Below are 25,169 nucleotides of genomic sequence, written 5' to 3'. Positions count from 1 at the left end.
AGGGGCCGCCACCCATCATTATTTGCTATTATCGATTAAAGGCATATAATTAAATGTATAAATTAAAAAACAAACAAACAAAGAAAAAAACCTTCCTCATACATTTGACTTAATTATTCAGATTAAAGAAAAATAATTGTATTTCATGGTAGATTTTCATCAGTATTTATTTATTTATCTTTTTTTATCTTTTATTTTTTATGTTTTTAATTATTTATCAATTTTGGTTTTCTTTTTATGGCATGAATGAGCTTCCATATTTCTACTAACTACTGCCACCTGATTTAATAATAATGAAAAAAATATCTAATATCACCCTCTGCATGCAGGCTTCATTCTTCCACCAGTTGGGTGATTGAAAAATATTATAAGCTTTATTTATCTTTGAAAATATAGATAAATATATATGTTTACATACATTATATATTTATTTATTCCGAGATACGTCTGTAAATGCTAATACTAAAGGTAGAGAGTTAGAGCTTTTTTTTTTTTTTTTCCCAGATGTAATTTGATTTCGAGTGGTAAAAGTTGCGGTTATGACGCGCAGTGCTCTAACGCCTGGGATTATTTTTGCATGCAGGCTGACAGCGGAGGCACATTGTGGTGGGATGGGCTGTGAGCTGTTCAAGATGGCGGCGCCCTGTGGAGTGCAGCTACTCTAACAGGTAAACAGGTCCGATTTTTTTTACATCTCGTCTGTTTTTCTCACTACGAATTTCAACGCACAAGTTACGTTTTGGTGAAAGCGATTAGTTTTGCTTGTTTCTCAGCTGGTTGAATGCGGCTGACAGAGTGAATTGTCCGCCGAGTGTGGGTCGCAGCTCCCAGCTAACGTTAGCTCTCAGCGGTGGGACTGACTTGTTTTTGGGGAGACCTGTGATGGGTAGATGTTAAGGCTTTAAGCGTTTCGTCCTGGTTTTATCTGGTTTTTGTTGTTTATTTATTAAAAAGCAGTGCTCAGTTTGCCAGAGAGGAGACGTCTGCATAGTTTTATAATCGGATAAAGTCAACCCAACCCTGCCCATTGTTCTCTGCGAGTTGTTTACGACAAGCAGCAGCCTCTGGTCAGTCCACATACAGCGGGGAGCTCTGCTGTTTTTCAGCCCCAGATCTCGGCCTGTCCGGGCTCTGCACGGCTCTCCTCTTCCATGTCAGTATTTATCCAGTCCTCACGGCCTTTGTGTATTTTTATTTGCTTTTTCACGCTTCGCTATTCATCCCTGTGACAGATCTGCTGCTCCTTTCTGCAGCGCTCATTTGCAGCCAGCAGTTTACCCAAATTTACCTCAGCAGCTTTTTCCTATTGTCACACCAGTCATTAATATCCCGTTGTTTTTCGCTGGCTTGTCAACGCCTGAGCTTTTTCCATCACTCCAGAGACAAAATGGGTCACTAGTTTCACACTTTGACCCCCTCGAGCTCTCATTTCTGCCTGTCACATTGGCTAAGCTGTTAAAATTCCAGCACTGGTAGCTGGGCCTTTGCATTATATATAAACACTAACCTAACACATTGCCCGAAGGGATAAATGTTTATATGTGACACTTTACTTCTTTAGAATCCATTCATGTTTATTCATCTGTGTCATTTATTTTCATTTGTAAGCCACCCTAACACCATGTTCAGAATAAATGGGCGCAGACTGGTTTCACAGGGGTGTTTAAACCTTTTCACAAATATTTTAGACCATGTGTGATTTAACCTGCATTCTTTCTGTGCATGCTCACAGTCTTGACATAAATGCGTAAAGACATAAGCTTCATGTCTCTCCAGAAATGGCAGCGTCCCAAGTTGAACCGGTCCTCTGTAGGTATTTGTTTTTAATATAAGCTCTCAATGAATTAGGAGCAACACTATCAACAGCTCAGTGCTGAGCTGTTGATAGATGTCCTTAGACAGCTGGTCAGACTGGTGCCCAGGAGATAAGATTAATGTGTGATATACTCATTATTTCCCAGGCAATATGAAGTGAACCACATCCCATGCATCCAGCTGACCTGAGATTTTCAGGTCAGCAGCATGCATGAGATGGAAAAAAATAAATGGCTATAACTAAAGTCAGTAACACTTATGGCCAGGTTTGCAGAATTTCCTGGTTTGGTTATCTATGCAGAATTTGTATTTAAATTATCATTATTATTATTTATTTATTTTTTTGCACATAACTTATGTCATTAAAAAAATGGGAATACTGTGCAGCAGCACTTAAGTTAGGCACCAAGGCTGCCCTCTGTTATGGTGAGAAAAGGTCCGAGCTATTTCCAGGGAATACTGACTGTTTTCAGATTAATGCAGTTTACCACAAGCTCCCAGCCACCGACATGGCCTCATACTGCCTGTTTGGATTTCTGGTTCTGGGAATTTTGAAATGACAGCCACCCAATCATAACTGTTTAGAGTTTGTTTTCAAGTGTTTGAGGTGTTTTCTTTCTTTCAGGATGTTGTTGTGAAGGAAAGAGATTTAATTTTCATTAGTTGTGTGGCACTAAACTCCTCAAGACTCTGCCCCAAATGTCCAGCTTAGCTAAGAGGACATTTGACAGTGTTACAAATCCAGTAGTGCTGATAATTGTCTGGTAAATTTACAGCGAGCAAGTGGGTGTCATGTGTTCGGCCTCACATGTACACTACCCAGACAGTACCCCTCACCTACCCCAACACAGTATATTAGTAAGTGTAGCCTTAGCTTCTGAAGGAAGGATAACGTTGTACAACATCCAGATCTCATTCTTACAGCATTACCTAAAGACAGTTTATGTAGGTGTGCAAAACAAGTCTGAATTAATTATGTATGTGTATATATATGTATGTTATATATAAATACTTTAAATGTGGAGTCTTTTCAGTTCATTCAGTTTCATACTTGCTTGTGGAGACCTGCTGCTTTTCTATTTTATCTACCATTATTTAATCAATTAGTCCAACACAATTAATTAGATTTATAGTAATTAATCATTTTCTTAACCATAATACTGTTTTCTCATTAAACATCAGACTCTTGTAAATTGTGACAGACATTTTTGCTGTTTTTTTGGATGATTTATATTAAAAAAAATACCAGACGGTAAGAAAATGATAAGAATAGATGTACACCGATTTAAAAGTTCATGTAAGATTTAATATGGTGTGGGATGGTTTGTTTGTTAAACAAAAGAAGCAATTTTAGCTCTGGGAAGACTTGATGGGCCATTTTTTATTATTTTCCAACCATTAGATAGCTCAGGAATAGAAAGTTAGTTGTATCTTTGCTCAGTCCAGTAAACTTCTGCAAACTGTGTCTGATTTAAAAACGTATTCAAATGGACCATATAGCCCCATCATAAAGAAGGCAAATGTCCTTCTTTATGATGGGGCTTTTAAATATTCACGCAGGAGAATAGAAGGCTACTGCTAACTGCTCGCGCTCGGCCAAAAGTAATTTTCAGTGTGTACATGGAAGTGCTCGGGCTGCATAAAGCTTCTTTGTGTGCTCCTGAGCATTCCCAAGCTGCCTGAGATCACACTGAGGCTAACTCTTGTTTACACCACTGACCTGTCCCTGCAAGACTCTCTTCATTTCCACACCCCAATTCTCAACCCCCGTGACTCAGCAGTTAATTGATTTTAAAAAAAGAAAGAAAGAAGAAAACTGGGCTGTGACTTGTCCTGCGAGTGAACAAACAGGAACATGTGCGAATGTTTATGGTCCCGTTTTTTATTTGTTTTGAATAGGAGCATCCTGGAGCGACTAATATTGTTACGTTTCCATCCAGAGGGGCAGTGACACATGACTTCAGTGGAAATACACTGGGTATCGATTCATTTATTTTCTCCAGATAAGCTCCTGTTATCTTGGTTTTAGTAGCATGTGACTCCATGTTGAAAGATTCAATATTTTGCACCAATAGTTTACACCCTGTGAGCTACCAAAAACAAACGAGAGTCTCATCATTTTCTAACTTGTTAGGGGTTGTGGTTTAATAGCTTAAATTAGATCTCTGGTGCTGATTCATTACTCCTTTTGGGGAAGAAGCTGCTGGGTGCAGACACCCTGATGCTAATGGCCTGTCTATCAGTATTATTAATGCCCGTTTCTCAGATGAAGATTTGCGAGGATTCCCTGGCCTCCTTTATTTCGAACAGCTGACTCAGCGTCTAGCCTAAACGCATTACAGACAACCTAAACAGACTTATCCCCTAAAATGGTAAACACATTAGGCCCCGTTGTATTTATGTTTTTTGTTTTGTTTTTTTGTTTTGTCAAAGCACATACTTGTGTATATGCAATATAAATTGAATGAACTTCTCACTTAAAGCTCAGATAGTAAACAGGAAGGATTTGAAAGGATTCTCTTGTCTTCTTGAGGTCAGATTAGCAGCAGGTCACATAGTTGGATGCATCGACACTGCTTAATCCGCTCCAAGTCCGTTCTCTGACCTTTTCTTTATTTGTCCCACAGTATGTTTGACAAGCGAGGTGGTTTATGTGTGTTTGTGTCAATAAAGCTGCGTGTGGTTCAGGACTTTGATGGAAAATCGGTTATAGCCTGCTGAGCTTGTGCTTCCCTGAGGAAAAGATTAAATTTTCTTACTTCAAAAAACAAAATGTATAGGCTTGTTCCACATTTTTGCCTTGTCACTGTAGGAAAAAGCATGGGTTTAAGTAACATTATGAATTGGCTCCATTGTCAAATTGTCACGACTTCCTTGGACGTTTGATTAATGGTAAAAACTCTGCATTCTCTGCTGTGACAAAGTTAAAATGTCTGCAGGGGAAAACAGTCGGTTTGTTTAATATAATATAATTGAAAAATAACATTAACTCTGTCATTTCTTTGAGCATTCAGCCACATCTTATCATCAAGTGTTTGGTTTGTTTGTGTGCCATTTTTTGCCGTTTTCAAACGATTACCAAGTTATTGCTGTAATTGAAACTATAGTACATGCAAGTTTTCAAAATGTTATCAAACTGTTAATTCAACCTTATTAATCTCTTCAGATATCTTATACAATAGGGATCTCTTATACTGACTTTCAGTTCCATGCTTTTATTCTTGGACCCATGATGCATAGCCCAGAGTGGTCCTTATTTATCTTATACTGGCTTTGGTGCTACCACTACTTCATCCTCATGAACTGGCAGTGTATTCTTGCCTTTGACCCTTACAAATGGTGGCTCCTCAAAAGTGGTGTTAAACCTGGGGGTGAACTCTGGCATGGCCTGAGTTTCCAGGTTGGAACACATGGGCATTCTGTAGAAAACCTCAATAATTTCTCTGTTTCTTCTTTTTTCTTTTGTGAGCACTGATGTGGTGATTCTTTAGTTGTTTAGGAGAAGACTGTAAGGAGTCCAGCATGCCTCAGGCTTGAGTATAAATGGTTACTGGTTGATGTTGACGTCACAGTTTGCACAAGCTCTGAGCACCGCGTCAACCGTAACCACGGTTTTATATTCTTTCCCTTTAGGGACACCCTCCCTTTAAGCCATCTTCTTTCTAACTGGCTGCTATTGTGTGAAAACATTGACACAATAGCAGCCAGTTAGAACTTCAGAAGGAAATATAAGGCTGGTGACAGTTCCACCATCCTCACCAGTTTATTGGATACTAAGCAGACATTGTGAAGTCGGGGTTTTTCCTGCTTAGAGGAATTTTAGACTGACTAGCTCTAATAGGGGATTCCTCTATGCCTTCTGGTGTTGCACTTTTTGATAACATGTTAATTTGGCTTCATAAACTCAACACTAACACAATTATGTTTCACAAATGATCAGAAATAACAGAAAAATAATTGATTTTGCTTTATGTGGCCCTCTAAAAGGCCTAATTTGGCCTCATCTGTGGGATGATTGAGAGACTTAAGGACCACTGTGTGTCTTTACAGCAAAGACATTGTATTCATTGCTTACATCTTGAAATTACATGGAAATATGGCTGCATTGTCTGTCATTCACACCTCCCTCCCTGATAGGATACCATGACAAGGCCATTATGTTAGTCAAATCAGAGATCTTGTCTCTGAGTGGGTATCACAAAAGAGAAGTCCACTCATTCAGAGTGAACTTTTTTTTTCTCCCCATTTAAGAGAATTCTCTTTACTGCAAACCCTGCTTCCCATTACACAGTTGATATTGTCACACAAGCAGTAATCCTGGATCAGAGCTTAAACAAATTCTTGGAAATGTTTTTGATTTGATCTTGGTGCATTGTAGAGGTGCCTGGAGACTGTATTGGTGGGTGGGCCCCGGGAGTCCTCCAGGCAAGTGGGGACGGACGCCGTGACAGAGACGCTGCCTCCACGTCCAGCACTGCCACCACCATGGCCAGGGAGCAGCCAAATGTGGGGGACCTCCTCCCACTCTTGGAGACCTCTGACCTCCACCAGCTAGAAGAGATCAGAGGCCTTATCAATGAGCAGCTCAGCACTGGTAGGCACTTGGCTTGTTATGTGTCAGCAAAGTTTATTCTGGGCACAGCTTTCTTTCTCTCTCTCTCTGTGATGTCACCACAACTTAACAGAATGAATAAAATAAAAATTATATGCATACTTGTGTTTCTTCAGTGGGTTTCTCGTTCTGTTCACAAACTCTGATCCACTCTCTTAAGTTGCACCTAGCAATGGTAGTCCTTGTTCTGCTCTGCAGCCTTGGTTAACTTACGTCATAACCGGAAACCCCTCTTAACCCTGCGATGTAACCTTTAACACCAGTTCCAGTCGTACCAGGCTATGTCGACTCAATGTGTAATTTGCAACATAGATTTCCAGCTTAAGCAGAAATTGGCCATTAGACTAGAATATGGACTACCATTGCTAACTGTAGTCCAGGAACGTGGAGGTTGAGTTTGTGAGGCAGCTGAAGGCTATATGACCATGACAAAGATAACCTAGTCAACCTGACTGTAAGGAAGTAGGAGACAGGAAGCTAGCTGGTTAGCAGTGATACTGCTACTTGAGCAATTGCATCATCTTTTCAGATGGATAAAATAATACATACAAAATGTACTTTGGTATCAGTGGCCCATAAAAGTAAAATCTGTGTGTGGGGAAACCACTGAACATTGATAAATTGGCCATTCTGTGCAGATTGCATCTCATTCTTTTAATAATGCTTGCTTTATCATCTGGTTTAACTTACCTCACTGCATATTTGTTCAAAATCTCCTTCCTGTTTTCCTTGAAGAACGTGGGTCCATGCTGCTAAACACGCTGGTGGACTACTATTTAGAAACCAACTCCGCCCAGGCTGTGCATATCCTGTCATCTGTCAGAGAACCACATGATAAGGTGAGGTGGAGTTTGTTTGTTGTAGCTTGCTTGTGACGTGGTACTTTTTAGGGTAAGAAAAAAAAAAGAAAAGCACTACTTATAGAAACATTAGACTCTATGTATTGATTGGTCATTATGGTCCTGTATAAAGTTACACCTTATATTGTCACAGATTAGTTTCAACATGCTTTAAAAAGGAGAATAACTGCCTGTGCTGAATACTGATTGTGTTTGCTACCCTGACCCTAATGTCCTTCTGTCACAGCACCTTCTAGATAAGATGAATGACTGTATGACCAAACAGGCCTGCCGGCTGCCCACCCTCACTCTGCTCGGCCATGTAGTCCGCAAGCAGCCGTCCTGGATCCACAAGATTGCTCGATACCCTCTGCTACTCTCACTGCTCAAATGCCTAAAGGTAACGACCCAGATACGACTCGATGAACAAAGAAATCTTGTAAAGGCACAGAGTCGTGTGTGGATGGATGCGGATCCGAAGTTTTTCATCCAAGCTGCTTTTAGAATGGATTTAATTCTAGTGAGCACACAAAGCAGTACATTGTTTAGTTTTCTGCTTTCAAAGCAGTTACTTACCTGGATTTTGTTCATATACACACATCTTTGAGCTGTTAATAGCAAGTATTTAAATGTCTGCATTAAAAATCATGAGGCACAACATCATTAAATACAACATCACTTACAGAGTATAGGCTAAGAATTCAGTGTGTATTGTACTTTGGCTTGTATTACTTTTAATAGCTACAACATCCCCATCCCCAAACCTCACAAAATCCGCCTTAGCTCTACTAGAGCTTGTCAACAAATGGTATGCTAATATGCTGAGCCTGAGATTTTTGATTGTCCTATGTAATGTCTTTTGTGTGCCCTAAACCTAAATACTTTCACCTCGATATCATGGCAGACGGATACAGATGTAGTTGTGCTTATCACTGGAGTGCTGGTGCTGATCACTCTGCTGCCCATGATCCCTCAAGCTGGGAAACAACACCTGTGGGAGTATTTTGACATCTTTGGCCGTTTGGCATCGTGGAACCTGAAAAATCCAGGTAGGAACTTCCTGTCATGTCTCAAAAATATGTTGTCGGCTTTGTGAATGTTTTGTAGTTCATTTTTAAGGGTCTTGATCCAGTTGTGTAGGAGGTAAAGGGGTGTTTAAAGGCGCTGAGCAAGCTTAGGTTTTTGTCTCTCTAACCCTTTTTCCCCACTTTAAGGCCATGTTTCAGAGGTTTACCTAATCCACCTACACGCCAGCGTCTATTCCCTCTTCCACCGTCTCTATGGCATGTACCCTTGCAATTTTGTGTCCTACCTGCGCTCCCATTACAGCATGAAGGAGAACATGGAAACCTTTGAGGAAGTAGTCAAGGTAAGCATATTACTTCAGATGCAGTGATTTGTTGCTCTTCATCAGAGTTGGTAGCAAAGTGATGATGGATGTTAAATTTGTGTCCAACTTTCAGCCGATGCTTGAACACGTTCGTATTCATCCAGAATTGGTGACGGGAACCAAGGATCATGAGCTTGACCCCACCAGGTAAGACAAATTTTATTTCTTTATTTTTCTGTATTTGCAGCAGGACTTTGCCTAACAGTGCTCTGCTTTTCTATAGGTGGAAAAAGTATGAAATCCATGATATCGTCATTGAATGTGCCAAAGTGTCTCTAGACCCCAAGGAGGCTTCCTGCGAGGAGGGCTATGCCACCATGCCTGAGAACTTTTACCCCCAAATCCACCTGCGACCACAGGACTGCACTTCCAGCCCCTACCCAGACCTCCACAGCAGCTATGGTCAGTTGTGCATATGAAACAATACTGATATGAGTAAGAATAATAATAGACATTGCATGTTGCATTTTTGCATCTGCATCAAGAACCATAGCTCAGGTTAGAACATAGTAGTGATTTTATTATTTGAAGTATTACTTTGAAGCATTACTTGGAGCAGTTTTTAAAGAACACCGGAACAGTGGTGTCCTAAGAGCAGACTGAGAGTTGCTGGCTGGATCCATTAGTGGCTTGTTCATACCATTTGTCTTCTTGACAACAGGAAGCACTTCTTCAACCCCATTTTCAACTCCACGACAGCCTCTACCCCCACCCCTGTCCTTGCCCCCCTTCTCAGGGACACAATCCTCGTACCGCAGCCCACAGACCTCCAGACGGCAGGTAAGATCATCCATAATTCGATCAAAATCTGTCATAATTGTTGGTTTAGGACACAGGGTTTGTCAGTAATTGATGATCAGAGGGTAGTGCCAGAGCACGTTGTTGTTAAGCTTCTGCTTGATGCTGGCTGTTGTACACAGGGTCATGTTTACACCCCATATAGCACCTGTCAGACAGAGTTAGGCGATTGTTTGTCCAGAAAGCCCTACGAATGAGTTCAAAAAGAACAATAGCTGTCCTCCATATTTTTGAAAAATGCAAAGAAAAAGTGTTTTTGAGTCCCTAAAATCAGCTGGCGGGCAGAGTCAAGTTCATGCCCCTATGCCCCTATGCCCCTATGCTTATCCTGCCACCACTCCGTAAGGACTGCAAAGGGTTTGTTGCCTTGGAGATGCTGTCTCCCTTTTTATTATCGGACCAGCTGCATGAAGGAGGGGTCTGGGTGTTTTTCTGCCCCCTGGGGTCTGTCTGAGAATTTTTCTCTCCCACGACTGTGACGGATGGATAATCTGGAAAACACGTGAGAGCCGCCATTTTATACTTGGCTTGCTTCACCCACATCCACCTGTTCCACTATTCAGCCACTATTCAATGTTTTCTAGTTCATTCAAGCTACCATCTGACAGTAAATTAATTCTTTCAATGCATTAACAGAATAAGAAACCTCAGCCAATTAAGATGGATTTTAAATTCTAGAATAATAAATAACCTGTAAGTTTTGAGAAGGTCCACTCAGGTATCCAGGCAAGTGGGCATGAAATGCTCCTGCAAATTGAGGATAGTCAAGCTTCCTCCAGAAGTGCAATTTTATATTGCCCTCAATTAATGTAGCACTGCCAGTCTTTCATAAAGCTGATTGTGATACACAGGTGGTCTGTGTCCCTCTCTGTGTGGGCGATGAAACGCATCAGGAAGTTTTATTTCCCACTTTATAGCTTATAACAAGAGGGCGCCAAATCACCATATATGACAGAGAATGATCTAATAATTTTGTTTACTAAGATATAACAGCATATCATCTATAGACCAATGTGTTTCCCAAATTTTATTATATTACAGTAATAATGACTCTCTTCTTTGCAGAACTCCTGTGAATTAAATTCCTCCTGTGGTGGGAAAGACCCTCTGTGGAGCCCCTCCTCATTGTGTGGCATGACTACACCCCCTTCCTCAAGGGGCATGTCGCCCAACTTGGAGCTCTCCCACAGTGCCTCACATCTTCCCACCCGCTTCCACTGCACATCAGGTACAGGCTACATCATGCTGTACGTACCGTAGCGTTTTCTGACGTGACGTCCTGTCGTGTCTTTTCTGGTGACTGCTGATTGTTTTTGATTCGAGCAGGAGGAAAAGGAACGCCTGCCTCCAGCACTCCAGCCACTTCTTCTCCACCTCCCACCTTATCAGATGACTTTCCTGTAATCTCCTTACCAGCCAACACAGTACAGTCCAGTCCACCAAGAAAAGTATGCTCTCTCAACTCTATCCTGAAAATGTCCACAAGATGCAGATTTTAGAAATGCTGCCAATCACTTTGCATGCTAGAATTACAAAAGGTTATTGACAGTGGGCAGACTGTGATTATTCAATACACTATGCTGTTTTTATTTTTTTAATCACTTAAGAATCTGAAAAATATATGACTAATATGGTGAACAATTCAACGTGCCTTACATGAAAACAGCAAGAGGCAATATGATTTGAGTAATTATGTTTAATGAGGGAAAAATTATAACTTTATTTAAGATTTATTAAGAATTACACTGGGAAAGAAGAGCTGGAACAAACCACTGATGTATCCTGAAAACTGTCTCTAATGAGACTGTTAACTGTGTGTCGCTTTTCAGGATCGGAGACATGGGGAAGGCACAAAGCCCACACTGGTGAGACAAGACCCAGTAAAAGAGCTTGAGAAGAGTTCAGAACTGGCCACAAGCAAAGGTTAGACGTGATCGGTGTCATTGATATGATTTATTATCATTCATTTTACAGTAGTCTTCACAGGCCATCACTTTTTGGATTATATCCAGAATGATCCAATAGAAAACCAGTCTGACTGAAATACATTTCAGATGGAGCTCCAGATGAAGCAGTTGACGCATAGCTGTAATTTGATCTAATGGTCCACTCCTGTGGGCAAGACTCCGTTCTGCCTAATTTTAAAATGCTGAATATTTTACAACAGCATAAACATTTGTAATCTCAGTGAAGTGCACACTTCTACTTGAAATTACCTAAAACGTGTGTGATTTCTGCTTTACTGTTTATAGAGGTTTAATAGTTAATTTCTCAACTTTCGGGTAAAAGTATTTCTCCTTTTTTTTCCTTTCATTTTTGATACCATATGCAAACATGTGGCATGTTTTTTGTCATCAGATGCAGGGGCTGCAGAGAACATCTCCATGACTCTGACAGAGCTTTCAGTTTTCATGAAGAAACAGGAGTTGGAGCTGCAGCTGAGAACAGAGAAAGAAAAAGAGAAGGAAGAGGGTGAGTTTCTTTCTTGCAGAAACACATTTATGTACATTGTCAGCAGATTCAAGCCACAAGGACTGAAGTCAACCCAAGAAAATGTTGCTGTACTCTTAACCTCAAAATAAATATTTTTTAACAAAAAAGAAGTCTATAGTTTCCCAAGTCATTCACATGGCGTTAAAGGCAGTCTACCTGCTACTCTCATTCTTCTTATTGAATTATAAATGCACACAAAATGCTAGCAGGATGTTGAATAAATTCATGCTAGCCATTTTTTATTCAAACATTGGATCTGAGCAGCATTCACAGGCACATATTCATTAGATTTCTGACAATAGAGCTGTATGAACTGGTGATTCTGGCACAAGACCTACATTTGAAAATTCTCAATGTCATATGGCTTTTCTGTTTAGTGGTTGCTACTGGCAAACACTGGAGCCATCAAAGCTATTGTTGGATATGCCTGCCATTATCAATCTTTCCTATTGATAATCCTGAGAGGCTTTTAGTGTAGCAGTTTTCTCCTTTTCTCTTTAATATTACACCTGCAGAGCTCTTGGTTTGTTTGGGGTTTTTTTTTCATATTTGTCCCCCTTAAATGTTTCAAATCATCAAATTTTTATATTAGACAAAGATCAAAAAAGTAAATGTAAAATTCAGTTTTTAAATTGCTTAAAGTAATAAGTGGTTTTGCCACCCTGGCAGTAAGAATTGCAGTCGAGCATTTGTAGTAACTTTCACATCTCTGGAGAGGCCCACCTTTATTTTAAGGCCTGTTTGAGATGCTTTGGCATGACCTTAATCAGATTCAAGTCCAGATTTTGACTAGGCCTCTCCAAAACCTTTGTTTTGCTGCCTTTTTTTTAAAGCCATTCAGAGGTAGGCTTGCTGGTGTGTTTTGGATCATCATCATCCTGCTTCACAGCCCAGCTTGAGCTTCAGGGCGCAAACTGATGGCCAACATTCTCGCTCACGATTTTCTGGTAGAGAGCAGAATTCATGGTTCCATTAATTACAGTGTCTAAGTCCTGAAGCAGCAAAGCAGCCCCAGGCTATCACACTACCACAACCATGTTTGACTAGAGCCTATCCCAGTTGTCATACGACTAGAGATGGCCTACACTGCCTCTCAAAAAGAAATGAAATGAAAGTTAAGGAAACTGTACTTCCTAGCCCAATAGATTTTCCCTTAAACTAGTTGCATGCTTTAAAGCAAAGTAATTTGATTTTTCAGAACAGACACCTTAATAAAATTGGATAACACATATATGAGAACAGTGAGTCAGTAGGATGGTCTGTTTTTAATTAAATCAACATTCTGATTATGTAAACGGATTCCCCTAGTTAAGTTGGACAATTCTCAGCTCATGAACTAAACATCCAGGATGCCAACACATCTCTGTTTATTCCCCTGTATGTTGAGCTTTCTCTGCATAGTTACTGGTTTAAATCCCACTTGAGCCACTTGTACTAAAAATAAATGCACTTGCAGTGCTGCGAACACCACTTTTAACAGAAGCATCTGCCAAATGGCACAAGCTCTGTTTCTAAAGCTAGGTGCTTAGATGTAAACATTCATTCCTTCTTAAAAAAATACAAAAAAATACAAAAAAAAATTGGGCACTCGTTTTGTGATTGCAGAAATATTTAAACCTGCATGTATATTCTGAATGTCATTGTCTCCTTAACTCCATAACAATGTTGTTTCTACTGCAGCTGCCATCACAGAGGAGCTATGGAAGCTCACTGAAGAAAAGCTGGAGCTGTCGGGTGTCAGGGGCTTTGACTCCCCTTTCTATCACACCACTGAAACGCTGACTGGTTGTCAGACACGAGACAAGACCCGCTCCAGCACCCAGCCTGGAGGCCCCGTCCTGGACACCCATCATGCTGTATCAACACCAGATAAAGCGGAGAACACCGTGTGTAGCAGCACTGTTGGCAGTGAAAGAGGAGGAGGAGCAGGAGGAGGAAGGAATTCAGCTGTTGGCCTGGAGCAGTCATGCTCCTTTCACACATGTTTTACTCCTATTGAGCACCACCTGCACCAAAGCCCCTCTGTCCCGGATGATGAAGTGACTAAGTTTGGGATGTTTTCCCCGAGTCCGTGCAGCAAGACGCCAGCCCCGGTTCCCTATGAGTCATTTTTTGATCTGGCCTTGCCGAGGGCAGCTTCACTCTTTGTGCACCAGAAGACGTCAGAGGTGGTGCACAAGGCCACCATGGAGAGATTTTTACAGCGGGAAGAGGGGTTGGAGGATGGAGAGGAGGAAGGGGTAGTGTCTGCTTCACCACTGGAGGTGCTGGATCGCCTTGTTCAGCAGGGAAGTGACGCCCACGACAAAGTTCTCAAGAGGTGAGAGACTTTTAAGGCTGCATCATTTTAACACTCATAACTACAGTGATTGTGGTCTAAAACACAGGTGACCTGCACTCCATCCTGTGCCTGCACACATCCTGTGTAGACACAGCTGCTACAGCTTCTGCACACACTACAGATTCTATAGATTGTAGCTTATTTGGAAACATTAGCAACAGTGTATTTTAATAGTTTAAAATGTTCTGTTGTGCATGAAAAGACTAGAATTGGTCATGACCCAGCCTCAGATACATCTGATGTGCTATAGCCAGACCAGAAATGGTTTGATTTGCCAAAAATATTTCTTCTAAAAATGTCATGTGTAAAGGCAGCAACTGCATCTAGTTTCCTCACAATGCTATTACAAACGCAGCAGCCAGTAATCTATCAGATTAGCCCCTTGGGTAAAAAGTCTAAGTCCCTGTATTTGAGTATTTCTTATCTCCAACTCCTACAGGATCTGCTCAGCTCTTTCCAGTATTTAAATTGATTTTCAAGCCATAAAATATTTTAAAAGTCTTAAGTACTTGTGAGAGATCATAAATTTTAAATGTCTTAATACTTTGACCATATCAGACATGCATTACTACATGTAGTCGGCATTGTTTTCTATTACAGGCTGTTTAGAAGAGGTGAAATGAGAATTAGAAGGTGACGGATGGGAAATGCAAGTAGCAAGGACACGAGGTTCCAATTGTTCATATTTGAGGTGATTTCTAAATGTTCTGGAAAAAAATTAAACTTAAAAAATAACATTTAGGCAGTTGAGTCCAATATAAGGTTCAAATTGTTTAGAAAAATAAGGTGCCAATGGAGTCTTTCATTTCCACTGTTACCTAATCATCAGTGCCACGTGGACCGCAAGCTGGTTATGTTGGGCGTAATGAAACACCCACAACATTATTAAGTATTTAGAAGAGGGTTTGTGGGTCCTTTGCACAAACCACAACATTTGTGGCATTTTCAGGTTGATGATTCCTAAATCAGAACATGTGAAGACATTTAATTTTAATAGATAATCAGTGTGCATTGCTCAAGTTATTACTGTTCTGCTGTCAAACATCTTAAATTAACTTTTGAAAAGCATGCAGAAACCTTTTTTTCAACATTGTTGTAAGTACATAACAATCCCACCGACAACTAGGATGACATGAAACGCATGCCATGAGGTTAGATGCGCCGAAACTGTATTTTCAGTTCTAGTTTTAGTTGCACAGAAAAGCTCTGTGCCTTTCCTGATTAGCTTTAGTGAGTGTGATACAAATTCTGCTATATGGGTACAGTTTCAAAGAAAATTAAAGTTATTAAATATCAACTTTCAGTATGAAAATACTGAAGTACACGTACGTATGTTGCGGTGGTTTAGGTATTCATTCTTTAACTTCTTTGTTGTGAGTCAGCCACTCATCTTGATCACACTGAAGAACCTCATGAGTCTGTTTTGATGTGCTTTTCAATGTTCAGAGCGTTTCTGGGTTGTTTCCAGTCTATTACCGCAGTTCCAAAGGAAAACACCCAGTTTAGAACAAGCATGACATTGTTCGAAATCCACCTCCCCCTTCTTTTCTTTCTCTCTCTCTCTCTCACACACACACACACACACACACACATACACGCAGCTGGCTTGTCCACAGTGCCAATAATACAACAGCACAAACGGTGTCAGCAAAGCCAGGAATGAGCACAGATCATTTAGACTGCATTCAATTTTAGTTGCTTGCTACTGCCATATTTAGATTTTATCTGTGTTAATATAGGCAGATGGAGAGAATGAAGTTGGCACACACACATGTCAACATTAAGGCAGAGAGAGAAATAAGACAAGTTACAAGCATGCCATTTTTACTGCGATGTGGTCACCTGTAAGGGGAGGAAATATGGGCAACGTATGGGAAAATTGTAGGAGCATAATCTCAATATTTCCAATTTTTTGTATCGACAAGTAAAATATATGATAAGCAAAATATTCTTCTATAAATTTTGTTTTATTGTGAAATATTTTTATGGGTTAATTTTGGCCAAATTGCTTTCTTCAGCAAGTGTTGCCAAAAGACATTAAGCACTGGGAAACAGGAAGCTAAAAAAAGGCCATGACAGGTGCCCTAATAAACTCACAGTGACAACAAGACTCAAGGAAGTTACTGCCCGTGGCAAAGAATATAACACCCATTACATGTTTTTTTTTAACCTCCTATAAACAGTCTTGATATATCTTGACATTTAGTGAATTCTAGACTCTGCTAGGTAGATTTTGATACTGTTGGACAAAGCCAAGCCAGCTGTTGTGTCTTGTCACTTCAGCATTTGTGAAAGAAAATAAGTCCCAAGACTGAGCCCACAGAGTAGGCTCTTAGAGTCTGGTGTGATCTGGTTTGCAAAAACACTGAATGTTCTGCTAGAAAGATGGGAGGTGCATCCAGATGCTTCCTCTGACACTGACTTTCATCACAAAAAATGAGTCATTTCTGTATTATTGTATATTCAGTACAAGTGCACTTTTTGAGCTAAAGCACACTTGCTGTCAAATACAGTGGTCTGATTGGTCAGATCGGTTTATTTGCATCCGGTGTGCAAAGGCCATTAACCTGTGCTAACGTTTGCTTTTACCAGTGACTACATGGGTTTGTTTTTTTGTTTTTTTAGAGTACAAAAAGGGCAGATTAAGAGTACAATATGACAAAAACTGCTCATGTTACTGACCTGACCTGTTTTTTGTCGTGTCCCCCACCCCCCACCCCCAAATTCTCTTCTTTAACAGATTACCTTTGCCAAGTAAGTCAGCTGACTGGACACACTTTGGAGGTAAATCCTTCACATCACTCAGAACAGCATTGTACACAGATGAAAGTAGCCATTATCAACACTGCAGATGGAGCAGTATATAAATAATACGCATGACTAAGGTTGGCCGCAAGGTCCTAAGACATTTGCAGTATTTTGAAATGATACCAAGGTGGACAGAAAATATGATTAAAAACTATCAAAATAAAAGTTCTCTCGGTCATGCAGAACCTGTTACGTGCAGAATTTCAAGTTAAGATGTCTTCTCTGCCTTTGTTTATGCTAAAGCGCACAAATCTAATTTTCTCCAGCTGCAGTTCATAAAAAGGAAAAACAAATAAAACTCTGCCAACCTATAATTACAACTCTGGAATTTGATAATCTCCCCTGGCTGACTGATAGGAGTCATGTCTTTTCAATTGCATCTAAAACAAAACTCCACTCTTCACTTGTGGCTGATGGGCATGGAGCCCTTGGATGACTGTAAAGGTCCTGGATCAAACTTTCCAGCACGTACTCACTAAATTAGTCTATTATTTTTTGATAAGCAAAACCGTGTATTCAAAATTAGACTGGGCATTTCCTAGATTTTTATTATTATTTGACATAATTTTAAATATTTGTAATGTATATCATATTTATGATGTAAATAACTGGTAATGACATCAGCTAATTCATCAAACTGCCAACCAGACCATAGTACTAGTTACTTTTGCTTCAGCCTTTAGTGATCAAATGTTTGTTCTGTTATCATGATGTAAACAAATGCCAATCTTGATTTGAAAATAAGAAAGAAAAGTTCACATTTCCTTACTAAACGGCACACCTGAAATCATTTCTAAAAGGTGTTTGCTATTTTAAGTGCTGTTTAATATACCACTGTGTGTGAGTGATCAGCAAAGTTAGGAAAAGCAATCGATTACAGAATATAATTTTGTACCTAAACTCAGCCTCATTGAAATTAAAACTGACTATTTATAGATACAATTTTCTTCTGGTAAATTCTCATTGCATTACCTGTGCTCATCTTGTGTTTCACACTCTAATAATAATTAACTCCATTAATTAGTCGTGTGTGTGTTAATTACATTATTATTACCTGGGCTTCCTCAGGCTCAGCTCCGCTGGATGAGCTTCACACGCTGCGCAGCCAGCTGCTCCTGCTGCACAACCAGCTGCTGTACGAGCGCTACAAGAGGGAGCAACACGCCGTCCGCAACCGACGCCTCCTCCGACGCATCATCAATGCCACCGCACTGGAGGAGCAGAACAACGCTATGGCAAGTTTGCAAGTGCTCATTATCACAGATTGAACACTTTCAAACACAGTGTTGAAAATGTACAAAAGGCGATGTAGCTATCTTATACACTAGATGTGCACTGATTCAACAGCTTATTTTCATTTGGAACGATAAGAAAGGGACAAAGCTCATCTAAATTCTTCAGCGACATTCAGTAATCACTGAGGTGTTCGGGCATTTCATAATACCAGCTGTCTAATCAGCTGAGGGTCATCTGCATACATACCAATGAAAATGTAACGGAAGTTTTGTTTGCAGACAGATTAGTTTCCAGCAAATAACGGTTACAAAGAAGTCACAAAGGCTGTTTTGCCTCCAGTAATCAAATGTAAACAAAGTAGTGTCACATTCATGTCGCAATCAACCAAAAGAATAACTTTTTACCCCTCTGCCCACTCCACTGGCAAGCAGCCGGGCAGCATGGACAACAGAGTTTGTTAATTTGGTAACTTGAAAACGAGGCAATGTAGGAACTTCAAATTGATACCACAGGTGCATCTGATAGCAATCTTGGAGTTCAAAGCTCCGTGACCTTGATGTTGGGGTCAGAGTAAAGTTTCTTCTGAATGCATTAACTTGAGAACCAGGCGACATATGTTACCATAGGTGTGTCTACTAGGAGGTTGTATTGAGACGTGTGCCAGTATTTTTGTAAATCATTCAAAAACAGTTCAGTCTGAGTTTCTGGTTTAGAAAATTCTGTGCTTATCGTGTGTGTGTGTGTGTGTGTGTGTGTGTGTGTGTGTGTGTGTGTGTGTGTGTGTGTGTGTGTGTGTGTGTGTAGAAGGACCAGCTGAACCTGCAGAGTGTGGACATCCTATCTCTAAGGGAGAGCTTGCAAGTGGAGCAGCAGCGATACAGGCAGCTGTGGGAGGACCGGGAGACGGTGGTGACCAGGCTGCACAGTCAGATCAGACAGCTGCAGCAGGGCCGAGACGACTACTACACCAAGAACCAGGAGCTCCAGGTACACATGCACGTTCACTCTTATATTATGATGTGCTAACATTTCCATACGGTATACATTAGAGTTTGGTATTCATCTAAATCTGTCCTGCATGTTCAGAGCAAGCTGCAGGAGTATCAGAAGAAGATGGATGAACTGGAAGCCGAGCTTCAAAGGGCCAACAACAAAGTTTGTCACACTGGTCACCTCCTGAATCAGATGACTGTCAAGGTAAAGAAGTACAGAGTGTGAGATCATTTCAAACCACAGTCAGATCTTCGGCTTTTGTTGGTCTGTTTTGGTAGTTTGACATTCTACCTTTGTAGCTACATTACTAGTGCAGTAACCTCCACCTGGTGGTTGATGGGTGGCTTTGCCACTTGTTATAGAAAAAAGGAACGTGTCTCTATGCTGTACGTGGTGTGATTACAGCACACTGTAACTCTTTCTGTAAGACTTGCCGAATTTAAACTTGGTTTCAGTTCAGGGTTGTGCTTCTGTACAAAGGTTCAGGTAGTTAAAAACTGGATGCTTGTCTTTAGGCAGTAGGACTCGCAGGTTAACCTTGGGAGACAAATTCTGGGTGCACCAACATGAGAAGGTGGAAGACAACAATAATGCTTCTCATTGTGCGCCTTACCAGATTGAAAACTGATTCCTTGACTCAAAAATTGCTGTCTGGCATCTGAGCGGTAGAAGTCACCACAGGTTGAAATGAAAGTTGAGTCAGTTAGAGAGAGAAGTGGTTAACTTTCTAAGCCAGCTTCAAGCCTGTGGTGAGGAATCTACAAGTAGCAGCTGCACTTAAAGCTGCTGCAGATGCACCCCCCAGAGTCTTTGATTGCCTTTCATATTAAGACTTCCTATACCTTTTGCTATAGGAAGTTCTAATCCAGTGGTATGTTCCTGACCTGGTTGTTTTTAAGTCAAGCTCTGATATCCTTAATATCATATCTATCATTCTCTGTCAGAGCAAGTTTTCAACTTCAGGGACATTAACATGTCTTTGCCAACAGACCTATATGACCACTGGTGAGACTTCACTAACTTCCTAACACAGTCAGGTTGTGTTTTTACTCTCTTTTTCTATGTGCTTGCCTCTCCTCTAAATTGAAGAACTGTGCAGTACCATGAGCAGGCTTGCAGACAGCTGGGTCAGACTTGGGGAGCTCCAACAAAACATGCAGATTGTCCCAGGGCTGTTGCCTTGGAGATATTGTCTCACCCTCTTTATTTTTGGGTCAGCGACACAGGGGGTCTGAGTGTTTTTTCTGCCTCCTGGGATTGGTCTGAAGTCTGTTTCCCTGCTCTGACCCAGACTGAACCGAAATCCTGACGAGCAGGGAGGCGTCTATTCATTTCAGATCAGACAGCATCCATAGGGTCGTATATATGGTCCTTGTTCACGATATTCAGGTTAAGTACAAGTTGGCAGAGGCAAAAGATGCCTCACCATATTCTGTATTATTCCTTAAATTTCTCACTTATTAGGCAGTCAAGATATTCTTCAAGACCATGCCCATATGGTTTAATATCATGACCTGGGAAGTAATTTCTTAGGACCATTTCACAGAATGGCTGTAAAGTGTGACACATTTAAACAAAGTTGAAATCTTTTGGATTTCTTTGTATACTGAAATATCGCATGACTTTTTGCCGCACCTCGTTGGACGTTTATCAGAGTCAGATCATTAAGGACTGCTTTTCTCAAATTCTTTCGAACAGGGTATTCGTAGCATAATTGCTAATTTGCCCTCCATCATCATTGTTTGTCTCATTTGTCCTTCAGCTGAGCAACAGCGAGAGCACCCAGCAGCAGATGAGCTTCCTGAACAAGCAGCTGCTGCTCCTCGGGGAGGCACATAAGCTGTCCATGCAGGAATTACAGCACGCAGACGCCAATAACACAAAGGTACTGTGGAAGAAGGTTCGTGTGTGTGTTTGCAGGGAACAGCAGAGATGACGTACTGAAGTGAAAATGGACACTAATTGGGTTTGTTGGGTGTGAAACAAAACTCTCCCAGTGAAGCATTTTCAACTTCATGGCATTATGAACTCTGGTGAATGAAGTCACAGGCAGTCAGTCAGCTAATCATAATGCTTTGAAACAAAGACATGACTGTGCTTATGTACCACTTATTGTTAATTTGCAGATAACTTACCTTGTAGAATATGACAGATTTGTAGTAAGGCTCGCAGCAAATGTTAATCTGTATTTTGTTCACATTTTCATGCATTTTTCTTGTGTTGTGACCCACCACCCAGGAGGCCCAGATGCTGCAGGTGTCTTATGGAAAGGAGGTGGAGACTCTACGGCAGAGTCTGCTGGTTCAGGGTCAGAAACTCGAGGCGGCGCAGCAGAGAGTCGCCGAGCTGGAGACGCTTCTCTCCAAGAAGGAACACCTTATCGCAGAGCAAAAGAAGTTCCTCGAGGACGTAAAATGTCAAGCAAAGTGAGCACCAGGATTCAAACAAAAAGAGAATTTAATGTAACTCTTTTCTGTATAACTTGAAGCAGCATTGCGTAACTTGAAAATTAGCGTTTCTCGTAATCTTTGTGTGAGAAGATGGATCGCTACTTTAGTACGGATCATAAACTAGTTGTGCAAGTAGGCAAGATCATTTTTCCTACAAATAAAACATTTGGCTCCCCCCAATTTGGTTTCATATTCTCTCTCCATGTTTGTCTTTTCCTACATTGAACCTGTGTCTTCTCTCTTTTCTTTGAAGGGCTGAGCTGCAGGCCTCAGACAGCAGGTATCAGGCTCAGAGGAGAATCACTCAGCTGCTGCAGACCGAACTCCTGCAGCTCTACAGCAGAGTAGAGATGGAGGCTCCAGCCAGCACCACCTCCAGCTCACCACCAGAGGGCAGAGATGACCCACACATGCCTTGTGACTCCAGGTCAGGGTGGAGTTGTCATGTTACTTTTTATCATACAAAAGTAAAGTCAGTGTTTCAGTCCTTGCCTCCTCTGGCCTGCATGTCAAAGTATCCTTGGGCAATACACTGAGCCCTGAGTTGCCTCTAATGCATCCATCAGCGTGTGAGTGTGTGACAGAGTTAAAAAAAAAAAAAAAAAAGGCATATAATAAAGCACCCGTAAGAGTGTGTGCAAATCCACCAACACTCAGTTTGGTGAAATCTTATTATTAGTACATTACAAATTATATAATATTCTTTTTAGTGCTAAAACCACATAGCTGAAAACTAGAGACTGACACTTTGGTTCAGACACAAATGGATGGATAGCAAAGTATTTCATAGATAACTTCTATTATTGTGCAGATCATAGATGGTTCATAGGCTTTTTAACAATGCAAATCTTTAGTTGTAAGGGGAAAAAATGTCAGTTGTCTAATTTCTTCATAAATAACCTGGAGGAGGAAAAAAATGGAAAATGTATGTTTCACTGTTTCTTTTCTTTTTTTTCTTTCTTTTTTTTTTTGTTTGTTTGTTTGTTTTACAAAAAAAAAGAACTTCAGCTATTTGGTCCACTCTGAAATTATTTTTTTTCTTCCCCCCCTCACAGTGGCATCGTGCCAGATGGACCAAGTAACATTCACACCAACGAGGACACAGACAGCAGACCACCACATGACTCCCCTCATGGCAATGGCAGCACTTTATCGCCAGGGCAACCAAAGGCGAGCAACTCTTCCAAGTCGACGGCAAACTCCATCAACGGCAGTCAGGAACTTGCCCCACCCCTGCTTGTGGAGCCCTCCCTGTCCTGCCCCCATGCCAGCCCGCTTACTCCCCTGGCCGCCTCAGACACACCACTCACCGTGGGCTCCTACCCCAGTGCCAAGAGCTTCCTGGGCATGAGGGCACGTGAGCTGTTCCGCAACAAGAGTGAGAGCCAGTGTGACGAGGACCAGCCACCTCCTCGCCTCGCTGGCCTCGCCCACGGCCTGAAGACTGAGCTGTGCGTGGAGTCGATAAGCCCAAGTTATATTGCCCCAGTCAGCCCCGCACCTTCGCCCATCCCTCCCCCTCCCCCTGTTACTCCTCTCACTGTGCCCACCAAGGAGCCCGTCTCTGAGCCGAAGCAGCAGAGGGCATCCAGGCAGGAAAGTCTCTGCAGAAAGGCAGGGGCCGGGCCTGGTGGTGGGAGGGTTCAGGTAGGGTCAAGTCGCCCCCGGCAGCAGCAGCTTAAGATCATGGACTATAACGAAACCCATCATGAGCACAGTTAGGGACATAGGACTGAGCCGGGATGAAGAGCAGATGAAGGGAGACTGAAATTTAATGACGGAGAAGAGCTACAAAATCGACAAGAGGAACATGTCAGCAACTCTTTGGAATTCAGTGTTATTTGTCCCATTCCCTAAGTGTCACTCTGGGTGGACAACAGGATTTTCACCCCAAGTTCTTCTACTTATGATTGTTTTTGTTTTTTGTTTTTTTTCATAATGCTTTATTTCCCTGAAGAATTTTGATAATGTGATACAAGCAATGTCAGCATGTTACCAGTGAGCACGCTATGCTTGACAAAACAAAGGTGCTGAAAGATTCACTGACAGGAAGTTGATAAAAGTGATAAAGAATCATGAAGCTCCCTACACAGGACACCTTGACTATTTACTTTTTAGAAAGTCAGTTCACCTAAATTGGAGCTACTTTCTATTGAGGTGGTGTGGCTATCCACAGTAACACAGACGGTTTGTTGTTGAAATATTTAGAGATCATGTTTAAAAGCTGTGAGCAAAATTCCACTCATCACTATTGCATTAGCTGAGAAGGCAGAAACTGTCTCTTTGACTGTAACTGAAGGCACAAGTCAGAAAACCTGAATTTTGGGTGAACTGACAGCTTACTCACTTTTTCTTCTTTTTGTTTGAAACATTTTCTTTTTTTCTATTTAAATGGTGGCAATTCTAAAAAACGAAAACACTGTTTATTTTTCATCAGTTATCACTTCTAATCAAAGTTCGAATATAAGTTCGCTTGAGTTTTTGGTTTGTTCTAGTGACATTTTGAACCCACACTTTATTGTTCTTGTGTTTAAGCAGAACCTTTCCGACAAAGCTTTACATTTTTGTTAAAAGGAAAATTGGTTTTGTTTCCAAATGTTTAAGTGTAGGTGCTGCGGTCACACAAAAATGATTATTTCCACAAAAAAGGAAAGTGAGTGAATGAGATTTGGAAACTGGTAACATTTTTATGAATTTTTATAAATGCTACATTTTCTCGCCCCCCCCCCCCCCCCCCCCCTTTTTTTTTTTTTTCCTTTTTAATTTTGGGGTACATGAACTAAAATTGAATCAGACCTGACAGGTTGCACAAGCCCAGGTTATAAACAAAATCACAACATTCAGTTCAATACAATTTCTTTGAAAGTGCCAAGCAATATATTTGCATTCTGGCTGACTCAGTCATCTCTAAACAAGTGTTGTTTCTCAGCTTGTTCACTCCGCTGGAAAACAGACGCATCCTGTCCGATGGGTTTTCCTTTCTGCAGGTCTGATAAACATGGAGTTACCTGTTCTCCTTTGGAAGTATTAGAAGTAAACTCTGGCTGTGGTAGTCCATCTAAATCCTGTTGTCCACCAGGAACACCTGCTGTTTTTTTCCTTCTGCCTCGCTATCTAAAGCATGTTCAACAATCCACTTTAAATGCCAACGGTAGTATCTACAGCAAACCAAGACAGAAGAAACCAAGACAGAAGGTACAATCAGCACAAACTGAAGGAAGAAATCAGGACTCTCACCGGAGCTGGAGAATCTGGGACAAAATGGCAAAAAAGGAAGTTCGTAAAGCAGTGGCTTGTGTTTAACTGTGAACAATAAAGATCGTCTTCAATGTTTTGCACTACAGTTCTGAGCTTTCCTCGTTTTTTTTTTTTTTTTTTTTTTTGTCTGGTCATT

General features: G+C 41.0%; 1 protein-coding gene across 1 annotated transcript; it reads left to right on the top strand.

Moving 5' to 3' along the window:
- The first annotated feature begins 577 nt into the window (after window positions 1-577).
- On the top strand, window positions 578-25,118 carry tsc1b (TSC complex subunit 1b). Its single transcript, XM_003440230.5, has 22 exons — window positions 578-668; window positions 6,194-6,409; window positions 7,163-7,266; window positions 7,514-7,666; window positions 8,171-8,315; window positions 8,481-8,635; window positions 8,730-8,803; window positions 8,880-9,058; window positions 9,318-9,436; window positions 10,520-10,682; window positions 10,781-10,902; window positions 11,284-11,377; window positions 11,813-11,926; window positions 13,628-14,267; window positions 17,029-17,072; window positions 18,165-18,331; window positions 19,137-19,319; window positions 19,419-19,529; window positions 21,088-21,210; window positions 21,564-21,751; window positions 22,029-22,202; window positions 22,831-25,118. Exons 2-22 carry the CDS (start codon window positions 6,301-6,303, stop codon window positions 23,495-23,497), a joined length of 3,828 nt encoding a protein of 1,275 aa, XP_003440278.1. The 5' UTR covers window positions 578-668; window positions 6,194-6,300; the 3' UTR covers window positions 23,498-25,118.
- The last annotated feature ends 51 nt before the right edge of the window (window positions 25,119-25,169 follow it).

This window comes from Oreochromis niloticus, linkage group LG7 (genome assembly GCF_001858045.2).
Source record: "Oreochromis niloticus isolate F11D_XX linkage group LG7, O_niloticus_UMD_NMBU, whole genome shotgun sequence".
Lineage (NCBI taxonomy): Eukaryota > Metazoa > Chordata > Actinopteri > Cichliformes > Cichlidae > Oreochromis > Oreochromis niloticus.
The sequence above is the reverse complement of the archived record's forward strand: the minus strand, read 5'-3'. Positions and strand labels throughout refer to the sequence as shown.